The 23,293-nt window shown below is 41.6% G+C and overlaps 2 protein-coding genes across 2 annotated transcripts in view; one reads left to right on the top strand and one right to left on the bottom strand.

Moving 5' to 3' along the window:
• Window positions 1-23,293, bottom strand: part of LOC146675664 (uncharacterized) — a 300,511-nt gene that overhangs the window by 78,548 nt on the left and 198,670 nt on the right. The gene's annotated exons all lie outside the window — the stretch shown is intronic.
• Window positions 216-22,375, top strand: LOC146675676 (protein TANC1-like). The gene is made up of 8 exons (XM_085400813.1): window positions 216-222; window positions 820-1,146; window positions 9,375-9,497; window positions 11,904-12,185; window positions 12,477-12,631; window positions 15,923-16,154; window positions 16,264-16,430; window positions 21,057-22,375. The coding sequence occupies exons 1-8, from the start codon at window positions 216-218 to the stop codon at window positions 21,678-21,680; spliced, it is 1,917 nt and encodes a 638-aa protein (XP_085256939.1). The 3' UTR covers window positions 21,681-22,375.

The following is a 23,293-nucleotide window of genomic DNA, read 5'->3' as shown; positions in this document are numbered from 1 at the left end:
CTGCTGCCATGAGAGGACTTCATGTTTGCCCAGGAAACCAGCGCAGGAATCACAGGGTCCAAGATGTGTTTGTTGTATTAATATTAGTGGTGATGCAACGTGCTGCGCCATTATGAAATCCAGATTAGTAGTGTGTGATGCAAACATGGCCAGCTGGCTGGCCGGCTCCAGTCCACTAACAGTGCTGATGTTCCTGTATCCAGCTGCCTGTCATCATGGAGAGTTAGTCCTTTCCTTTGCTTTTAAGATTGTGGTAGGTCGCTGTGTTGGCTCGAGGGGAGATTAAAGGAGTTCTTCTTCTAGAAGAGACACCTGTCTAAACTGAAGGGGTAAAAAAAAATGTCCATGTTTGGTTTTATATTGTTATTCCTGCTCTTTTGCATTTTCCCCTCCGACTAGTTGTTGCAGTTGCAGTTGCTGTTTGCACTGGATGATTCCAAATCATTCAAACGCTGATTCTTAACAATAACAATACATTACGTTCTATAAATCTGTGCAATATTACTTTCCGAGTTTCACGAGTATAGGAAGACGATCGCTGTAAATATAAAATGAGCTTCTGAGAACTGTTGATAGGGCAATCAGCAAAACCACCAAGCCACTCAAAGCTGAAAGTTCCATTACAGCTCGGTGTCTCACTAGAGATTAAGACGGATAAATGTTCATCGCACATAAAGACCATTACTCAGATATATCTTGTGCCTCTTCCCCTCATTTCACCTCCCTCACTTGCTGAAAATCCCTTCTCTCTCTCTCTCTCTCTCTCTCTCTCTTTTTTTTTTTTTTTTTTTTTTTTTTTAAATTTAAATCTGCTCTCAGCCACCATCACTAGTTCTTCAGAGAATGATGACCGCAGCGGCTCCAGCCTGGAGTGGAGTAAAGATGGCAGCCTAAGAGGCAGCGGTCGCCATGGCCTGGCACAGAGCGTGCGGGCGGACACCTGCTCTCCTGTGGCCGAAGAAGACTCCAGCAGTGCCACAGCAACACCTGCAGACACCCCATCCAGGACAGACCAGCAGCACCCTAACATATCTGCGGGTGCTCCAGGGCCACCACACCCTCCAAGTCACTCACCTGAGGGACCCATTGCGTACCCGCCACAGACATCAGCTTCCCTCATGATGCCGAGGCCAAACTCTGTAGCAGGTAAGACTCCTTGGTTTTTGAGGTCTTGACATCTGGAGCTCAAGAAGTATACAGGAAATGCTCTGTATACTTTTCATCTGTGACTGCATTGTGTTGCCTGTCAAGATCGTAACTGTGAGATACGACCTGTGCCAGAGGCTGACATGTGGCGTGCCAGAGGCTGACATGTGGCATGTCAGTTTAATCCAAGCGAGTGATAGACACCGAAGAGTGAGAGCATCTGTAGTAGGTTTAGAAGAAATAAGAAGTCAATAGTTCAAAGAACGGACTGTGCTTTTCAGAACAGGAGTATCAAGGCAGAAGTTTGGGATTAGACAGCTGCTGTGTGGTGTGGCTCGCCACTGCCTCGCCATGTCAAACCTAAGCACACGCTCCGGTCTGGCTGATCTGTTCTGCATTCCTGCCCTGGAGCCTCCCTGTTGTGGTTCAGCTTACCATATCCACACAGCTGTCACAGTTGTTGATATTTCCCCCTTCACCCCCTTTTCCCTTATGTCTTTTCACCCATACTATTCCCAGGTCTCCTCATACCTTATTGCTTTTGACCTCGGCCTATTTTTGGTGAATCAAACAGCAGTACGTTTAGCATTTTCCTATATATAATTTTGCCTAAATGCAGTTTGTAGCTAAGCTGACAGTATGAGTCATGTACAGCTTTTATCATCCACTCACTCACCCACCTCCCTTCTTTACTCCTTATCCCATTCAGGGTTGGAGGCGTTGCCTGCAGTTTATCCTAGTGGGGTACGCCCTGGACAGGTTTGACTAGAGATGCGCAGGACCCCCCCCAAAAATTACCTTTCAAATGCAAAATATTATTTTTTATTACAAAAGACATGATCAAACTTTCCCTCAAGCTGCAGTAAGTTGCAAGATCTTCTCACACTTAGTTGAAAATAAAGTGCTCTGCTATTGCAAAGAGGCACAAAGAATTATACCCAGCTTTCCCTGACATACTTCACACTAGCAACATATTAGCATGTAGCTATAAGTTTGATTGCGACTATTTGCCTGCACCGCCGTGTACATGTTCCGCATGGACATAGACTCGGTGCATCTGTATTTTGACACGTAAGTGAATCTTGAACTAATCAGGAGTATATTTTATGGCTCAAATGTTAATGCAAGCTTATGCTAATGATTTTACTCCATAATTAGCAGGGCTGCCCATGCTTGTTGATAGAATGAATGTACACTTGAATAAACGTTGACGGACCAGAGTGGTATGTTAACTGTAAGGCTGTAGAAACAAAAGAGTGAGACTACATTAGAGTCCAACTCAAAGGAGCAAACAGAAAGAGAAGAAAAGACAAACAGTTTAGAGCACAGATGAAATGTTTGTTACATTGAATTTTGAAAGCAGACAATTCTGCCAGTGAGGGAAAATCACAGCAGGGGCAACCTGGGCTGAGCTGTGAAAAGAAGCATAAAAACATGAGTGACTCAGGTCAAACACCTGGCCTAGACAGAGACGACTCAAAGTTTAAAAGACCTCATGAGACTTTTTCCTCTAGAATCTTCCTTGAATATGTTGTTTTGCTTTACCTCTTTAGTCTGTATGTAGCAGCTGCCAATGTTTTGAAGTTCAGATACTTGACTCCTGCCTCCCTTGGGTTTATTCTTGATGAAATATAGTAACAGTTCCCGTGTGTCTACTTCTAGACTGTTTTCTCTCTTTGATAAAATCTAGTCCCAGTTCCTATTCAACATACCAGAGAAATGCAACTGTGTAATGTCCACTCTAGGCCCTTACAATTAGAAGCAGGTAAGCAATTTAACTTGTGAAGGCAGTAATGGAGTAAGATGGGATGAGGACAAGCTATAGAAGAAGTAAGGAGTAGTACATGGTAGGCTCACGGTACTGATATTTCCTTGCATACCATAGCTCATAGCTTGCGCATGTATTTTACACAGTGGCCACTGCTTTGATATTTTCTGCAGCCCACAGTTGGATGTGTTGTTCCCTGATGATTCTATTGTTCCAAGAGTCCGTACCATTTTTACATCTCATCATTATTGTGTGTGACATAAACCTGGACGGTCCAGGCGCACAGTGGCTCATAAAGCTTAACAGACCAGAAAATGTTTGGCTGTTTATGTGTGTTGGTTTGCGTGTGAGCACCGGTGTGCTTGTGTCTGTCTGTCCTCCCAGAGTTTATGGGCTGATGTCATAGTTATGCAGTGTTGCCCTCTGAGACCGGCAGAACACGCACCTTAGATTGGTTCAGGCCATAAATGAAGTTGTCTCATCGCGTCCTTGATGCTCTCTCCCAGGGTTTCGTCACACAGTGTAAAATCTTTCTTGGGGTCACAGCATAGCAGAGACGGCACTTCTGTTCAAGGAAATTGTATTCGGTAAAAACCCCCAAAAAGTAACGAGTCTAAAGAAGCAATGAGAGAAAAGAAGCTACCACGGCGAAACATAATATGTATTCATCATGAGTGCATTCATTCTGTGCCAGAACCTTGGTGACTATTGTTTGTCCTGTGTTTGTGAAACAGCATCTGAGATAATGAGCTGTCTGGTTAATCTATAAATTTCTCTTTATTTTATTGATAGATATTAAATAGGAGCACAGAGATTAAAGGCAGAAGCAAACAAATAATCATGAGTTCATTTAGGGCATAATTGCTTCATGCTACAGTATTGCTATTAGTTTTTAATTTTATCTTATGATTATCTCCACCAAAAAGACAAGGTGCTGGAAACATTCCTCAGAGTGATTGAAATTATGGCATGATATAGTTGCTGCTCATCCATGATGTGAATCTCCTGTTTCACTACATCCCAAAGGTGCTCTATTGGATTGAGATCTGGTGACTGTGGAGGTAGAGTGAGTACTGTAAACTCGTTTTTATAGACAGAAGATGAGTACACTTTGGACACAAGGGATCGACATGGTTAGCAACAATACCCAGGTGGCCTGTGGCATTTAAAACCATGTTCAGTTGGTACTAACAGGCTAAAAAGTGCAGAGAACCACCACCAAGAATGGATCAATGCTTTCATGTTGTTTAAGCTAAATTCTCACCTTAAGCATTCAAGTGTCACAGCAGAAATCAAGACTCACCAGACAGTTGTTTGTAAAATGGCTCGTTGTTGGACAAAGGTCACACTTTCTTAGTGTCAGAGTGTATTTTGGCCATCTGTCTGATGCCGATCAACAGATGCATTGCTGGGCCTCTTGAAGTCTCCGTAATTATGTAGAAGGAATGTCTGCATATTGCTGAGAACTGTCGTTTGCACTGCCTTGATGTTGCATGTAGCGTGGGTGTCCCTAGGTTTTGGTGGGAGCGCCACTTTTTGGTGCCAACATGTCCTGTGACAAATTGCACAAATGTTACAAGAACAACATGAATTCATTTAGATTTGTCTTTAGCAGAGCTTTATATTAGGGATTGTATATTACTGTCCACCTCCTAAAGGAAACTGCTGCTGAGGCAGATTTAAAAGGTTGTTAAAATTGTTACTGATTTTCATCTGGCATCGAAATATTGCATTTAAAGATCTAATACGTGAAATAATCTACATGTAATCATGTTTACAACAGCTGTTCATTAAATCTAACAAACGTGGCAGGTGCATTGGGTGTAAGATGCACTAAGAGCCTGAAATAAATGGGAACAGCTTTTTCCCGGGCTTCCAGGTGCTTTGTGAACTTCTCTATATCAGTTTCTGTGAAAGTGAAGCCAGTCTGCCCTGTTTCCCCCAAATAGTTCCATCAAACCAAAAAGCAGTGCTGTGGTAAATTAAACTTGATGTCAAATTTCAGCATCAGGATTAGTAATAAGCACTTGTAAATTAACTCTATGCTCTGGTGTTTTCTTTGTTTTATTATTTGCAATCCACTATTTACATCTATCTGTCGCCTCTATTGTAAGATCTTCTGTATAAACTAGAGTTGTTGATGGAATTTCACCTCCTCTCTGAGGTGATATACTCAGTTTATAAGAATCCTAATTTTGAGTAATTGGAGTTGAGCTTTTTTCTTTTTTCCTCTATAAAGGCTTACAGAGTCAAAGGGCCATATTAGTGTTGGCCACTGGAATTCCATGGTTTTGAAATCTTAGCCTGAGCTGCTTGTGGTTGGGTTTCTCAGACAGGGAGATTTGAGTGAGGGTCACCGTGGCGGAGGAATGGTGCTACAATGCTTGTGTGGTGTTTAGCTATTCAGCAGAGCTTTGTGGTTTGAGACAAAGTCAGGTATGGCGCACTCATTGCTCGCTTGTACTCCAAAGTCATACATTCCTCTGGCAAAGTTCGTGCGCCGGGCTCTCTTCACGAATGATAACGGAGCCAAGACTGTGGACTGCTGACAGGCAAATTCGAGGATATGTTGTTTGTCTACTAAAACACTGATGAGGTAACATCTGAATGCTTTTGTGTTTTATTAGAACGACTAAAATCATCTTAACCTTTTCCACATAAATACAACCTATGATTTAAAGATGTTTGCAAAGGTCACACAGTAATTACAAACTCATAAAGTGGCGTAGCCCTTAAATTTAACAATCTCACACTGATTTATCTCATTTGCTCTCATTTGCTGTCTTTCCCGGTAGTTTCTGAGACCATGTGGTCTATTGTATTGTTTTAGGCTGTGTGATCATGTTTAAAGACATGCCAACAGTGTGTGCGATGTCTCCAGGTAGACACGGGAGTCACTTCTGCTTCTGGCTTCATGTATATATTGATCTGTTTAGTGCAGAGTTTAAAATGAAAACAAAAAGAGGAAAGAAAGCCCATTCATTTTCTCGAGCATGAAAAGGTCACAGAGACATCTTCTAACGTGCCCTTTTTTCAGAGAATTGTTTGGTCCAGCTGTCACAGCAGGAGAAAAATAAAATCTGTTACAGATCAATCCGTTTGAAAGCCCCTTTTAAAATTGTGCTCGGCACTCCATTGACAGATTAGGGCTTATCAAATGCCCAATCTTAAAAGGAACAGAGCGTTAGCTAACCACAGAGGCATTTATATATATGAAATAGCTTATGGAGCAGTTACAGTGGTGGTTTGTTTTTTTTAAAGTAAATGTTGTTGATCTTAGCATAAGGCTATGCAATTATTACAATAATAATTATCCCTTAATATTTACCACATCACATTTTGGGTTATTTAGACCAAAATACTCAATTCTGCTCTACAAGGGCCTGATATCCACTTATGAGGACATTATACTGCTACTGTTCTCTCAAAATTTTAAACTAATATCCTCATATGTGGCTCTTATTTTTCAAAAAAAACAAAAATAAGGTTAAAAAGAAAATCTGGTAATTCTTTGTTTTTACATTCATCGGGCCCCAATGTGACCAAATATCAAAGAGAAATTAAAAATGCATGCCGTGGAAGAGTTCGGGTCTTAGGAGTAATAGGCAGACAAATGGACCAAACATCAGTGCGTGCTGATATCAGCCTCTTTGCAAATAAAACAACGTTTATCGATATGAGGGATCAGATTTTCTCATTTGTGTCTGAATGTTCAAACGTTCGTCATGAAAAGCTATTAAGGCGTGTTTATACCAGCAAAATCAAACCAAATAAAAGGAAAATGGATATTTGCATTGGCTATAAGCCGAGAACAGCCAAGAACTGATTTATTCATACAAAATCACAAAATGGGTAAAGTGTAACTGGCTACTATAAAAACAGGAAGATATGTGAAGGGAGTATTTGACTCCCTTCTCCTCTTTAGTAGATTCACCTTGTAAGGAGGCGAGAGGGAGTCAAGTTGGGGAGGGAGGGTGGGGGTGGTTAGAGCAAAGGAGCTCAGTCCTCTTCTCTGTTCTGTCATGGGAAACACAGAACAGGGGGTTTTCAAAGGGCAGATCTGCCCGAGGAAAAAAGAATCCCATTTTCATCAGAATACAGTCTTGACACATTTGTGCAGCTTCAAAGTGACTGCAAGTGCAGACTTCAAGGTATCATATGTATGTTTTATCAATGAGTAGAGGTGAGGAAGAATAGGAGGGAACTCGGGAGTAAAAAGAGGAGAAGAAATGAAGGGGAGGATTTGAGGGATGAGGAGGAATCGTGTGGGAAATCTTGGCCTTGGGAAAAAATGTTGATAACGACTCAACAAAAGAGAAATGTAGTTATGGTGCTGGGTGCGCTGTCTGCCACGGACGTGAATCAAGGAGTCTATGCAGCTATGCAGCTCCTTTAGCAAGTCAAATTCGGTATTACGTGTCTGTTGAATAAAGCTCTACTGTGCTATTTCTTTTATTCCATGCAAAACAAAGAAGGAAGGGGGGAAATAGACTGACATCTTGCGGCCCTCCTGTGTCAGCATGAGGATTTAGTGGCGATTTGTTGCATAAAGCTGATTTTTCTCTTTATTCTCTTTTGAGTCTTGTCCATACCTCCCACAAAATCCACGTGATACTCTTTGTTGCACTCATTTATGAGTCTGCTGCTTTTTCGCCTTCATTTTTTTCCACATTCCCCTCTTTTAACCCCATCTCTGTGCAGTCTGGATTGTTGATTAATACTGCAGCCGTTGGATAACAAACTTTAATCAACCACTGCGAAGTGAATCTCTTGGTTTTCCGTTTATATTTCCTCTAATATTCTCAATTTCCCCCTCTGCTGCTTGCATACCGAGTTATTTATGTGTGTGTGTGTACGTGCAGCATGTGGACAGAGATGATGTACGCATACGTGTTAAAATTGTAGAGAGGGTGATGCTCTGTTGGAAGGCAGCGCGTTCATTTAGCAAGTGCCTAATGCTGTGGGTGCTGTGACTGACTGAACACTAGAGAGGAAGCAGCCAAGCACTCGGCTCGGCTGCCAGAGTGCCGGCATGGGAGCACCGGGGTGGAGGAATCGCTTTTGTGCCCTCGTCCACTGGGAACACTCTCCAGAGATTTAGCTGTGAGTTTACACCCTGCCTACTTGACTGTATGCCTGCCCAAGTATCTCGTCACTGGGGAGATAGAGAGGGCTTTGAGAATTCCCACCATCCTTCCTTGCTTTGGTCTTAGATGTAAGTAGTTGTAGCTGATGAAAAGTGGCATTTGCTTTACAGCAAAAGGTCTTCCAGGTCATGCGCGTTTGCTTTTATTGTTTTCTTTTCTCTTTGTTTGCAATTCCTTAAGCTTTATCCAGTGTAGATGTTTGTGTATGCACAATGCACTGCAGTAAAAGTAACATCAGGCCCTTCTCCTGTTCCAGTCAAAGTTGCGTTGATGGCAGCTTCCTCAGTTCCCGTTGCCAGCAGACCGGTTTTAATTAGCGGGACATTCCGGAGAGTAAGTTAGCGACCGAGTGAGGGAGTGAAGTGAGCGTTAGTGACAGTCTTTCCCAGCTGATATTGATAAAGAAGAAGAAGAGAGGCTTTGATTCTGCTCTTCACTAAGCCCAGGAGAGCGTGGATCGCAACGGCGATAGCATAGTTGAAAAACGAGCAGCAGTTGGAGGAGAGGCCTCGCCGCACTAATGCACATTTTTATTATGTTAACAGACCGTGTCTTAGACTTCAAATTAAAAGCTGAGTTGTAATCACTGGCTCATCAAGTGGTTTTAATCTGTAGACTAGTAGTTTCAGGAGATATCCTGTGTTTGGGGATGGAAATCATTGCCTGCTTTGAGACTTGTTCTCTCTCTGCTTCAAAATGAAGCTAAATCCTAATGAAATCTCAGTAGATTTGAACTCCATAACAACTCAAGTTGTGATCTGGTTTTAATTAATTTTATTATTTCATTTCACGTCAAATGACTTACAGATATTGTAGTTTGTAGTACACAAAAGTCCTGAGATTACACCTGTGCGTCCTGTAGATTGACAGTGATGAGTGCCAAACCCGCGGTGAAGCATTTCTATAACTCGTTGTAGTTTTATGAAAGGTAAAGGTAATCTGCCCTCTCCGTACAGCCTAGCAGGCGTGCTTGTGGGGATGGACCTCTCATTGCTATATCGTGTCCAGCTGTCAGCTCAAATCAAAGAGAATCGGTGCATATTGCTCTTGACTTTAGAATACTGCTATTCTTCCTGCCACAGTATATGCTGGTAGCTGCTCACACTGCCCCTGCAAATGTCAGAGCGCACTGGCTTTGTTCTTTCCTCACTCATCCACCCTCAGACATGGCATAAGTGCCACAAGGTTTTACTCTAGTGTGTGTTTCTGTCTTTCTCTTTATAGTTGTGATGACAAATGTACTCGGGAGGTACTAGACGGTCAGCTTCACTCTTTGTGTGTGTGTGTGTGTATGTCTTCTCTCTTGTCTACAGCCACCAGTTCCACAAAGCTTGAAGACCTGAGCTTTCTTGATGAACAGCGCAATACCCCCCTCCGGACATCCATTCGCCTACCCTGGCATAATACAGGAGGAAGGCCCCCTCAGGACGCTAAAGGTGACTGGGCTATTCATACTACTGCTGTAGGCACTCAGGGGAGATATTTGTAAAATAAACGTGTAAAATATCGCAGTACATAGGATAATGTTATGTGGTATGACTCTGAAAAACCCTGAAGTTAATAGGCAGCCAACGGTAGTTCTGAAGTTTCCAAAGTACCACGTCTGAGTGCAGAGCCAACAACAAAACTGTGCAAATACTTGAACACTGCAATGTAAACAATGCAGCACTTATGGGTATTAACATTATCCTCAAAAGCCTTTTTTTGGCTTTTAAATCATGCCTTTTTTCCCAGCTAACTTTTATCTTGGTTATGTGTTTTGAATCCTCTGAGAGATCCTGCAGATTAAATATTTCATGGGAACATGAATTACTGAATAAGTCATCACTGGATATATACTCAGACTATTTAGTCTTCCTTTTGAAAATGTCCTCTTTCATTTTCACTCAGTCTCAAACATGAAGCTGATACATAAGCATATGGTCAGTGGTTCTGAGCAGGTTTTTTCTACATGAATTCGTACATACGCAACAATCTTAAACAATTGGATTCTTTTCTATAAATTTTATGGGAGATTCAGTTCAACTCAATTCAGTATTATTTATGCAGCGCCAAATCACAACAACAGTCGCATCAAGGCACTTTATACTGTAAGGTAGACCCTACAATAACGCATACAGATGAAAACCCAACAATCATATGACCCTCTATGAGCAAGCACTTTGGAAATAGTGGGAAGGAAAAACTCCCTTTTATCAGGAACAAACCTCTGGCAGAACCAGGCTCAGGGAGGGGCGGGCATCTGTAGCAACCGGTTGGAGAGAGAGAAGGAAGACAGGATAACATACATGCTGTTGAAGAGAGCCAGAGATTAATAACAAGTATGATTCAGTGCAGAGAGGTCTATTAACACATCTTGAGGGAGAAAGGTGACTGAAGAAGAAATATTCAATGCATCATGGGAATCCCCCAGCAGCCTACACCTATTGCAGCATACCTAAGGGAGGATTCAGGGTCAGCTGATCCAGCCCTATCTATATGATTTATGGTATTTGTTTTTCAGATTTGGGTGTGATGGCACCACCTTTACCTAAATTTTGCAACAGTAGGTCAACATTTCAGTGCAGTTCATTGCAGTTGTATTCATATATTGCAAAAATCCCAACATGTGCCATCTTAGGAAACTCAACCTAGTACGCTGAGGACCTTACAGTTCTGATTTGAGCAACATTTAGTGACTTCCTTTTTGACTGGGCGAACCCTCCGACAGAACTAGACTCGGGATGAGCAGCACTCGTTTGATTGCCATGAGAGGAGAGTGAAAAGAAAGGGGGGAAAAAAGATGAGAAGGAGAAAAGCTTCAACTGTGGGAGAGAGAATACACAAACTGACATGCATGAACAATGAAATGGAGAAGAGGTGAGGATGTCGGTGCACCATGTGAGGCCTCCTGAAAGCAAAGGCCTGTCGCAGCATAATAAGTAAGGGGTGATTCAGACGTTAGCTGAGCGAGCTTTAACTATAAATCTATGAAAGGTTTTGAGGCTAATCTTAAAATTAGAGATTGGGTTTGGCTCCCAACCCTAAACAGCCAGCTGGTTCCACAGGAGCGAAGCAGCTTTAGCCTCTGCTTGTCATTCCGGCTTAGGATGCTGAAAAAGCAAGTCATGGTCATTAGGGGCTTTATATTCAAGAAGATGGATTTGAAATCTAAGGGGATCCAATAAAGAGAGGTTAATAAAAGATAACTCTTTTTCTAGTCGATACTCCTTTTGCTCAAGTTAGAGTTTTTCAAACACTGTACTTATTTTGCTGGTATAGTAGAAGGTGGTGATCATTTCAAGTGTCTCAGAACCAGCTCGTTCGCTTTTTGGTTTCATTGTAGGGCACTAGAAACATAAACAGACCTACACCTGCCAATATAAACACTCTCAACTGCCCCTCCAATTACAATAGGCTTTTGTGAACACAGGCAAACTCGCAAGGTGAAAACACTAGCAGCTAACAGCAGTGATAGTTGTAATGTTGAAAGGTGCATTAGCACTAAAGGTAGCAGTCATTTAGTGATGTTAGTTAACAAGTGTTATGAGATCTAATTAGTGCTGAAGTAGACCAGATAAGAGTCCTCTTTCAGGTCTTCACTCTGATTCCACTTAATTGAAAATGTATCCTCTACAGTGTTCAGGGTTTTTCATGTATGTGGCTCCTTCTGGGAAGAAGAATGCGGGAGATGCTCAAAGCATGTTTGTAGGTTAACTGCAACGGAAAACGATTTATTACAGTAAAGTTTCCAGCATTTAAAAGAAGTAATCATTTGTTAACTTCCCGGAGACATGGGGAAAAAAAATAGAAGTAGTGTAAACAATTTTAATCTGTTTCATTTCTTTTCCCGTTTCCTTCAGCGCGTTTTGCTCCCTACAAACCCGTGGACATCATGCTCAAACCTTTGCTGTTCGAGGTTCCCAGCATCACCACAGATTCTGTGTTTGTGGGCCGAGATTGGCTCTTTCAGCATCTGGAAGATGTCCTGAAGGCCGGCGAGTCCACAGAGAACCACGGTGCTGTGGTGGTGGGCAGCGTGGGGTATGGGAAGACGGCCATCATCTCCCGACTTGTGGCGCTGAGCTGCCATGGAGGACGCATGCGTCAGATCGCCTCCAACAGTCCCAGCGCCTCCCCGAAAAGTAATTAGTTTTAGTATTTGCCTTTGGATGTGAGCACTACATTAACTGCTCGTGTTTAGCTAATGTTATTATAATTTCATTTCAACATTAGCTTGCAAAGTGTGGGAGGGAAGTAATTATATATTCGTTGGCAATATAAAATCAAGTTGACTAATATTACATTTACCTTACAAAAGAATGCCCTCACACACAACTAATGTTATTAATGCTAGCATATACATATATAGAGAGATGTTAGTTTATATTAATGTAATAACTTTATATATTGGTGACCATGTGCATGTCTTCCAGCTGGCCCAGGACAAAGCACAGAACTTCCTCTCAGCCAGCCTCCACAGCCCACTCCACCATCCAGTGCTGCCAACACACTGAGGACCAGCAGTTGCCCAGGAACTCCCGAGATGCAGCGGCACAGGGAGGAGGCTGTCAAACGCCTGGCTGCAAAGGTGCGCCTTTCAACATCTAAGAGAGCTCACAGTAACAAAGAAGCAGGAATCAAAGAAGCTGAAAAAAGATTGCACTAGTTATGGTGGTGTTTACTCAGGGAAAAAATGTTTGGTGTGTGCACTGGATCAAAAAAAGTAATTTTAACAATTTTCAACAGTGAGTAGATTATTTTTTGTTTTTGATGGATGGATTTGTTGTTTCTTCCTTTCTTTTAAAAAAAAAAAAAAAAAAAAAAAAGGAAAAAGAAGGAAAATCGACCAAAAAGCATCTCAGGTTTTACCAAGTACTTCTACAACAGCTTCAGTCTGACTTCTGAAAACTCCTCTTTAATAGTGACCACAGATAATTGTGATATATTCTGTTGAATGATGCATAAAATTATACATAACAATAAGGGTAGGTTGCAGTTTACTAGTCAGTGATTAGAACCTCCTCAGGGAGCAACAACCCACAGCGAGCCCTGTCAGCCATGACCTGAGAGCACAGAATGTAAACACACACCAACGTCAAACAGAGCCAGCTTCATCAATATTAGACGTCATTTAGGAATTTACAAACATCAACACACGTTTCAAATAGCAACACCATTTATCTAGGCGGCTATCAGTTATACCGACATGTATGGCACTACTACTGCTTAATTACTGGTTGGTATCCGTTCCTGTGTCAACTTCAAATAGGTGCTTAAATATATTGTAAGGCCGCCTGTTCAAGTGTTGAACTGGGATGTTTGAACATGATAAGGATCCTCAAAATTCCATGAAGCGGAGCAACACTGACTACTGAGGACAGTGCTTACTTTTTTGACAGATGAATATTCCATCTGTTGATTTTTCTGGCGTTACAAGGATCGCAAAATAAAGTCTAAATACTGCCTCTCTGGGAAGTTTACGTGTCAGCGCTGTTGAGCAGAAGATTAAGTGTTTTCTTGTATAAGCTTGTCAACATTTTTCACAAGATATAAAGTACTGCACGGTAACAGCTTTACATGTGTTCTGTTACTCCCCCACACCGTCAGTAACATTGTTAACCACTTGTCTGTGACCGAAACCCCCCCCCCCCCCCCCCCCCCCCCCAAACATGCATACCAGACACTGAGCATATTTCTGCACATCTTTCTCTTTCAGACTTGTGAAGTGGACAGACAAGTCCTCGATGTTTCACTTTAAAATGTTCCTCTCTCGATGCACGCCGACTAAGCAGTGTGCGGTTTTTGCCTACGACTCTTTTATTTTAGTTTTGGAATTGTTCGCTCTGTTTCCACTGAAATTTCTCTGTCGATTTTTCACTCCCGCATCTTTACTCGCACCACCTCTTCTTGTGTTGCTGAGGGTTCAGTCACATAGCAGGTGCACGTTCACTACATTTTGGAAATACTGCTTGCTAAAAGCACCATTTGATGACTTTGGCACTGCTATTGCCTTGTAGCAGGTCTAATAAAGATGATTGGGGGCCACCGGGATTCAGAGAAGATTTGTGATCCACTGTTGTAGTCAGTTGAGTTTGAATAGTGCTGTGATGGTAGGTTGTAAGGTAATTTAATAGGTGGCAGCTTTGTGAAGGACTTTCTCAGTGGATGTGACGTCTCCTACTGATTCTGCTGCGTTTAATGGTACTGATTACAACCTGTTGTCCTTCTAACACCTTTAGAATTTAATACTCTTATCCTGTCAGGGAGGCCTCCTAATTAGTGACCCTGTCAAAGGGGACAGTTCATGCACCAGACAGCTAGGGTAATGCAGTGAGCTTCATGTAAATGTCTGTGAAACTCAAGCAGTATCTCTTGAGCCAATTATGGTGAAAAGTGTTTCCAATAGGCGCCTTCACAGGGGCTCTGTTCCTGTGATGTGTGATGCAACGCTGAGCAGCTTCTGTCAGATTCTGCCAGTGCTTTTTTAATCATTGATTTAAAAGTGGTCTCATAACAGGAGCACTGAGGCTACTACCCTTTCTGCTTTATTCTTATTATCGAGACGTGCCTTTAGGTAACATTTCTGAAAATGCATTTATTGTTTTGCCAGCAGATGAGCTACCGAGGTTTGACTGCAGAGCCTTGCATCATCGTGTGTCGAGATTCGTATTGCTCATTGATGAGGCGGTAGTCTGCGTGACTTGTATGCTAAATTAAATCATCACTGCAGTAGGGGGCTTATTAAGAGTTGTGTTCATGCACACAGCAGGTTACTTGACTTTGTACAATAATAGGCATTCAATATATCAGTTTCCCTCTTTGTTATGTCACATTTGTGATGAAGCTCAAAAAACGCGTGACGCAAAAATGACAGAAAGGAGTGTTCGGACCTCTCTCAGACGTTTGCTGCTTTTAGGGTAAAGCATAACATCAGAGAAAAATTCTGGTGGTCGTGATTTTTGACAGTTTCTGGAGAAGATGTGAATCAGTGGTTGTGTTATTGTTTCAGTTGGTCCATCTTCTGACTGGATGTCACATGTTTTCCTTACTAAAGATGGGTTATATACATCCAGGGAGTTCAGCTATAATTTTTAAAATCTTACCTCCCTCTTTTCTAATTTGCGCTAGCTTTAATTGTGCCTTTATTGGCATGTGAGTTATATGTTATTATTTGAAAAAGAAAGAACCATAAATATGCATTTAGATCTGTGCTGTGGGGAGAAGTTTGGGTCCAAAACATTTATTGATGCTAAATGTTAAAAAAAAAAAGTCTCATATCTTGAGGCTTTAGTCATTTTTCTAGAAGCTGGTCATCGGTTTTCTGTGGAGAACTAAACAGCAACAGCTGAGGTTGAGCCGTCAGAGGAACCGATCACCTGCTCCTCCTCCTGTGGGCCTGGAAGTGTGTCAGCTCCTCCAGGTTGGACTGTAATTAGTACAGTCATCTTCCTTCTTCTCCACCTCTGTCCCTACATTTTCCTTTTAAATCAGACCTCCTTTGAATGCTGCGGAAACCTGCTCAGGTACAGAAGATTCTACCTTTAGATATCCACCTGGGATCTACTCACTTCTTTTTATAGCTTTTCATCCGTTGCCCAATCTCTTCATCATCCCTTCTGTGTGAAATAATGAAAGGATAAAATCATGTCTTTGACATTGTAGAGATAATATGTAGTTTTATGGAGGCTTGTTGGTATCAAAAGCCTCACTTACTTACTTTGTCATGGTAGTTTTTCAGTCACCAGAGATGTTGGTGTTTGTAAACGCTTTAAAGTTATCAAATGTACCCATCAGTCAGTGAATCATATTTTTAATTCTTCCTGATTCTCAAAAAGCAATGGCTTCACTCGCGTTTGTTCTCGTTCCTTTTGTCTTCCAGGTGGTGGCTTATCATTATTGCCAGGCAGATAACACGTACACTTGCTTGGTCCCAGAATTTGTGCACAGCATCGCAGCCCTTCTGTGCAGAGCTCATCAACTGAGTGCGTACCGGGAGCTGTTGCTGAAAGAGCCCCACCTCCAGAGCATGCTCAGTCTGCGCTCCTGTGTCCAAGACCCCATGGCTGCTTTCCGGAGAGGAGTCCTGGAACCGTTGGCCAACCTTCGGAAAGGTAAAACACTGTAGTTGTATATTGCACTATTTCATTTTCATCGTGTATGAGACCACTAATCTCATTTCATAGTATTTTAATATTAATTTATTTGTAAATGTCTTTGCAGAGCGAAGGATTCCAGAGGAAGATTACATAATCTTAATAGACGGGCTGAATGAAGCGGAGTTCCACAAACCAGACTATGGAGACACCATTGCATCCTTCATCACAAAAATCATTGCCAAGTTCCCCTCCTGGCTAAAACTGGTTGTCACTGTTCGAATCAACTTGGTGGTAAGAAAGAACTTATAAAGCATGGCTCTGAGTTCACTCAGATGACAAAATATTCACTGTTATAATCACCTCGAGTCAGAATTACAGATGTCACATTATACTGGTGATGAGTTTTAGTTTTAAAAAGTTTATCACTCTTTCTTCCCTCTCGGTAACTACTCTGCTTATCCGCACACTTTACGGCTGATTAAAGTAACTACTGCTAATGGCATTCACTCTTCTGTTGCTGCAGCTGCTTCTCTCACACACTCAGAGACTCGCTTCCCACAATGAACTCACACAGGTGCAGTTTGGCTGTTACACTGTTGAGTGAAGTACTGGATACAGGCAAGCTGTTAAGGGCTTGATTCTTAACTTAATTACCAGTTTCGTGTCTGCTCTTATCCTCTACTATCTGCTTTCCAAGCGCTCTGAGCTGAAGCTTATCAAAAAGTTTGAACACTCAAGACTTCTGTTGTTATATTTTTTTATACAAATTGAATGAAATTTGCACAGGCTGGTTTAACTAAGCATCTTTAACTAAGTGCTTTTACAGTCTTACCTTTTAATATATTTTAATGTTATTAGTGCTAGTTTTCACTTACTTAATATACTGTATTTTTCGGACCATAAGGCGCACCGGATTATAAGGCGCATTAAGCGAAACAAAACAGTCAGATAAGTCAACTCATTTTTCTTGCTTCCTCCAATCCACATTGATTCATAAATGCTGAATTCTCTTGCAGCTGCTCTATTCCCATGTTGTTGCAGCATATTAATGACTAACCTTTGTATTGTGGATGGATTACCTCAGTTGTTCTCCTGATTGAAGTTTGGTCCGTTTACAGCATCCCGCCATGCGATTGCATTTGTCCCTAACCCTCGGGAACCCTCACATTAACTTTTATGAGTGAAAAAAAGTTAGCCTTCATCCTCTAGCTTCACTGTGTTTATGTTATGCTAACATAGCTGTGTCGCTAGCATATCATTTTATACCAGCTAGCCAAGCTTCAGTAACCCTATAAATGTCACTGCTGTTTAGTTTTCTGTCTTCATTTATGTCGAAAGGGACGGCAGAGCTGTACATTTAAATTTTTTCAGAAATCTCTTAGTCATGTATATCATGTTTAGGTGGAACTAGTGAGCTAACTTCTAACTCCGTTAAATTTAATAAATTTTGTTTTCATGGATGCTTGGATGTTGAACTTAATAGTTACACCTGATAAAGCATCAACGCTGTCGATTTTTGAGAAAATTAAAGGATTTTAAGTGCGGCTTATAGTGCAGAAAAAAAAAGTATGCCGGTTGTAGCCAACAGTCCTCCTGCACTTACAGTTCACACTGGCCCTGTTTCCCAATCCATAAAACACTGTAAAACACATTTATTGATTTGTTGACCAGAACATTTCATATCCTAAATCGGAAAATCTAACACTGTGGCAACCCTAGAAAAGAAATGAATCAAAATTCTCTCATTTTAACAAATGTCTAGCTGGACATGTCGTCACCTCTCTAGGCACTCACTCACTGTCACCAGACCCTGCACATTTTTACATTTTGACAAGTGTTTCCTGAGCTGCTCCCGCTTGTTATTCTACTCTTTACAGAGTCAGGCATATCCAGCAACATTCAGGAAAGAATTGAGACACATGACCTGCAGGGCAGGAGAGAGATGAGTCAGTCACTTTGAGCTGACACTAGGTTGACCAGTTCCAGAAATGCTATGGACTTGGATTAAATTCACGCTGCTGACAACTGAGGCTTTGACACTACTGATGAACTACATGAAAACTTATTTTCCTTGCTGGGGGAAAAAAGAAAGCACTGAGCCTTGGATAATAATGTGGTTTTTGATTGACATCTGGAATTTGAGTTATTATTGCTCAGTCAGAAGCCAGGGTCGAGTGTTGTCCATCAGTGTGGGCTGTACTATATAGTGAATTCAGCCTAGCTATTAAGAATTCAGGCAAGGCCCTGTCAGTGTGGTGAATCAATATATTGTAGCGCTGATATTTTGTATTCACCTCTTATGCTCTTCTATTAATGCATTAGAATTGGTTTTTTGACGTGGAAAGATGTTCCAGGTGACTGCACTTAAAGTAATACATTTCGACTACACTGCAACATCCATCCATCCATCCATCCATAAGCAGAACACTGCAACATATGTGTTGTAATGTCTTCTGACAAAGTGAAACAGTGTTTAATGAGAGGGAGTTACTGTTTGTGTGAATTTGCTAGGGTGACGTTTTTAGCCACCTGGAGGCTGGCAAAGCAAGAACAGCAACAACAACAAGGTTGCAGTCGGTTATCGGAGATGTGTTTTTGTTGTCCGTGTGGTAGATTTCATAGTAACAACTGTGCTGGAAAGGAAACGTGTGGTTTAAGGCATATGTAACAGTAGCTGTTTTTTTTATAACCTCTGTTAGTGAATCCTGTGCACATGCTGGTCTGTGGCAAAGGATAGCACATTGTTAACCATGCCATATGTGTCTTTTACTTTCTTGTAATCATATTTTTCTTGTTATATTTCTGTTTTGTTCACATTCCCACTGTAACCACTTAGCAGTTGTCTGCAGTAATGAATCAAATGGCACTGTTGTTTTAATGGGAGCTATATGACGACTTCGCATGTGAAAACCTCGGAGTCGGTTTGACAATGTTTTTGTAAATCAGGCTCCTATGATGTTCAGTAAGTTCCCTTTAAGTGCAATGGAAAGGCTGTTAGTCACTGACTGAAAATGTCTAATTTTCCAAAAATGTAACAGAAGTCAGTTAAATAGTTTTTAACAGAGTTGGCAGTCTTTTGCAGAAAAACCCTGTATGTCCTCTCTTTTTATTGTTTATTTTTTTTTGGGGGGGGGGCTACGAGTCCACATATTTGGGTAAGATGCAGGAAATGGTTGCAAAATCACAAAGAAATTCCAAAATTGAATTCTCTATGTCCGGTGGGACGTGATGAGAAATATTACAAAAGCAGAATTCAAAATGAAAACAATGAACAAACAGGGCTGCGTACAACCACATGCCATGACACATAACGACAGCACAATGCTTAATAACAGAATTAATGATAAACTGAAGATATTCTACGATAACTGGACCATGCACAGCATTCAAAATAAAATAAATAGAGAAATAAATACAGTAAATAAAGAAAATGTATATAAAATGTTGTTTGGACATGATGGTTGTCAGTCCTGCTCCATGCAATAGACTATAATGACCATACACTTGCATTACTCAAAGGTTCTTGAAACTGAAATATGAGCTAATGATGATGGTTCCTACTTCCTTCAAAAGTTTTTAGAGCAAGTTCCTACAAAAGATCAAAAGCACAAACTGTACGCTCCATGCTGTATTCTCATACCGTTTCCCCTAACATTAAAGCTCTGGACACAGCAGTCAGCAGCATTGCCATTCAGTGCAGACAGTGGTTACATTTGGCTTTGTAAGTTATCTGAACCATTTGGCCATCATTAATATGCAAAAGCCATCGGTAAACCTGCGTCTGTGTGTGTATGGCTTTGCTATCTAAGCTTTCGGCTACAAGTTCAGAAACTCTGCAGCTTAGTGTTTGTATAAGCTGCAATTTAGCTTGAAATTGGAAGCACTAAATGATCGACTTTAAAGCATTATCACTTCATACTTGTAATATTATGCGTGTACATTTGTACTTGTCGCTTGTACTCAGGTGTCTCTTGCAAAAAACCCCTCAGTGAATAAATAAAGCTTATCTGCTTTACTGCCCGACTAACTCGGGGCATAGCAAAAATGAATCATGGAAGAATAATCAAGATAGCATTGTTAAGACAAGAAAATATGAAGGCATGAAATGTTTCTTATTTGCAGACAGAATCAGAGTTGTGCATAGAGATGAAATTGTCACGCTATTGTTTTGTGCTTTGAACAGACAAATAGCATCTCACCTCGGAGGAAGGGTTCGATATATTGGCCCTTGCCTGCTAGACTAATATCTGGACAATCTCTGAGGTGTTGTTTGCACCCCCTCCCCCCAATCTTGTGGATTGTGTTCGGTATGTTTTATTGAGCGTGTGCATACATGTGCTTGTGTGTGTTTGTCTGTTTGCGCTGCCTTCTCATGATGAGGGAGAGGAAAAATGTTATCTTGCGGAGGCAATGTTTCTCTAGCCTCAGACAGGCAGAGGATTGGAGGATTAAGGTGCATTGATTTCTCCAACCCCTGGGACACAGATTGAAATGTGAGCCCTAGTTCAGACCTCTGCTTGCCCGCTAGCTACCATCCCATCCATCCCCTGCCTCTTAATACTCAGTTTCCCCACTCCTGTTTTCCTCACAGCCACATTTTGAACAGTAACAAGTGTCTGCTTTGGCCTGATAGCTCAGCATGCTTGCTTCCCCACTGCTCAAAGAAACTCTTCTGATAATACACGTACACAGGCAGATTTTGTTTTTCTTAATGGCAGCTCAGGATGCAAAGAATATTTTTGCTTTTAATTAATTAAATTATTTATTTATTGGCTGTGGTATTGAGTAATACAGCTGTGTCTGTAATGCAAACACTGCACCAAATTACTTTTTTTCATGCATTGACACTTTAATAGTACATTGAAGCTCAGATGTATGTTTTTATGTCACGCTCTGTCTTTATCTTGTCTTCAATAGGAGATCACCAGCCTCCTGCCCTTCTCCAAAATCTCCCTGGATGACTTTTCTGACAACAAAGAGATCAGCAATGACCTCAACGCATATATCCAGTATCGTATCAACGGCAGCAAGGACATCATGAACAATATTAGCCTGAACGGCAAGGCCGATCCTATCACAGTCGGCAAGCTAAGTAGCCACCTGATCTCCCGCAGCCAAGGGTCCTACCTGTATCTCAAACTCACCCTGGATCTGTTTGAAAGAGGCCACCTCGTGATCAAAAGTGCCAGTTACAAAGTCGTGCCTGTTTCACTGGCAGAACTGTACCAGTTACAGTGTAACATGAAATTCATGACCAATTCAGCCTTTGAGCGCTCACTGCCGATCCTCAACGTATCGCTCGCCTCGCTGCACCCCCTGACTGACGAGCAGCTGTTCAACGCCATCAACGCGGGGTTCGTCCAGGGGGAGCTACAATGGGAGGACTTTCAGCAACGCATGGAGCTGCTCTCGTGCTTTCTCATCAAACGGAGGGACAAGACGCGCATGTTTTGTCACCCTTCCTTCAGAGAGTGGCTGGTGTGGAGAGCTGATGGAGAGAGTACGGACTTCCTTTGTGACCCCAGGTCAGTTTTCTGCTAATGCAATAACTTCGCAGCTCTCAATTTGGTTTGCAGGCTTCTGTAATGCATTTAGAGTTTGCGTATGTTTCAGTAATGCATTTAGAAAAGGTTCTTGAATTGCACAAATAGGCATGTAGGACAGTAAGAAAAGTACAACTAATGCTGCAGAATAATATGATAAACGTGTCTTCATGTGAATGAAGTTTTGCATCTCAGAGTGCTTCTGAATTAGTTGTTTTAGGTCTCTGACAGCTTTAATCATGCCTAAATTTGGTGTCCATCCTGTCGGTTGTCACAAAGTTCTTACCTAAAATGTTTAAAGCAGTGTCCTGCTTATTTCCGGTCCTCAATTTTAATGCAGGAGAGCAGAATTTAACGTGGGATATGTCTGCAGAAGGGGAGAATAGCTGGCTCTGGATGTATTAGAGGCAGTAATTCAGTGTTTTTCTTCACATATCTGCGCAGAAATCGGTCCATAATAAACACTGCAGACTGCACCAAAGCTTCCATTTGTAAATAAACCCCTTTAGTCAGCAGTTTGCATACGCAGCCCTGCAACATCATAGATCAGATTTCAAGCAGGCTGTTTCACTTCTTCGAGTCGTCTTCTCTTGCATAATGACTCCATTGCATAACATTTGTGAGAATGTGAGAATACAGCTGTGGAAGTGAAGCATGTTAGATTAATGCTCGAATCTTGCAACAATGACATTCAGGCTTCACTGAATGTAATTTGAGATTTTGCAGAAACATTAGACTCCCTGAAGTCCTGTTTGTTGGTGTCAGCTTGTTGCATGCCAAAGTCTTTCCTTTGTCTCGGAAAAAATACACACGGCATGCAGAAAAAAAATTGAGTGTGAAGTGATGTGATGATGTGAGCATTTACAGACACATCACAGCACTAAATTCATTAGCACAAGGCCTGTTTGCGACGTACAGCACATTCAAAAGGTCATCTCAGAATGCACCTTTGATACAGTGAAGCTGTTTGTAATAAAGCAGCACCTCTGCAGATAAATCCTGTGCTCTTTTGGAGCTGTCAGGATTCATCCGAGTTCAGATGCCTGACTGCAGACTTCACCCTCATATCAAACACATCGATTCTCCTTCCACTGCCTCTCCCCGGTCTGAATTGTTCACATGTGCTGGTACCGTATTATAATTGTCAAATTTCAAATAACAAGCCGCACCAGCGTTGTTAGTGGATTACTCGCTCCCTCATCTGCTTGTTTGCAACCCACTAATTTGCGCTGCTGTTGGCAGCTTGCATTGGTCATCGGTAAAATGAACTGCTGCGTCTGTGCTCATGAATTTGTGCTTTGTTAGTAGATCACCCGCACAACTTTTGACTCCTGATCAGTGCTTTTTTTTTTTTTGATGTCTTGCAGCCTCACACTGATTTGCCCTGTTTTAATAAATAGTGCTTTTTGTGAGGGAGGGGGGGTACTGACCTATGCATTTTGCAGATATTGCATGTTGCAATGCGAGGCAGGCTTATCTCTTTTAGCAGTACTTGCAGTGCTTACCTAATTGAAATGCTGGAGCCACACGCAAATGAGAGATTTCAGTCATTCACACTTCATAAATTGAATGATGTCACTTTTTTCCTCCCTGTTGCTCACCTCTGCTCAC

This window comes from Rhamphochromis longiceps, linkage group LG3 (assembly GCF_057381845.1).
Source record: "Rhamphochromis longiceps isolate RC_006_pf linkage group LG3, R_longiceps_female_GT1.1, whole genome shotgun sequence".
NCBI lineage: Eukaryota > Metazoa > Chordata > Actinopteri > Cichliformes > Cichlidae > Rhamphochromis > Rhamphochromis longiceps.
This window is presented reverse-complemented; position numbering and strand designations above follow the sequence as displayed.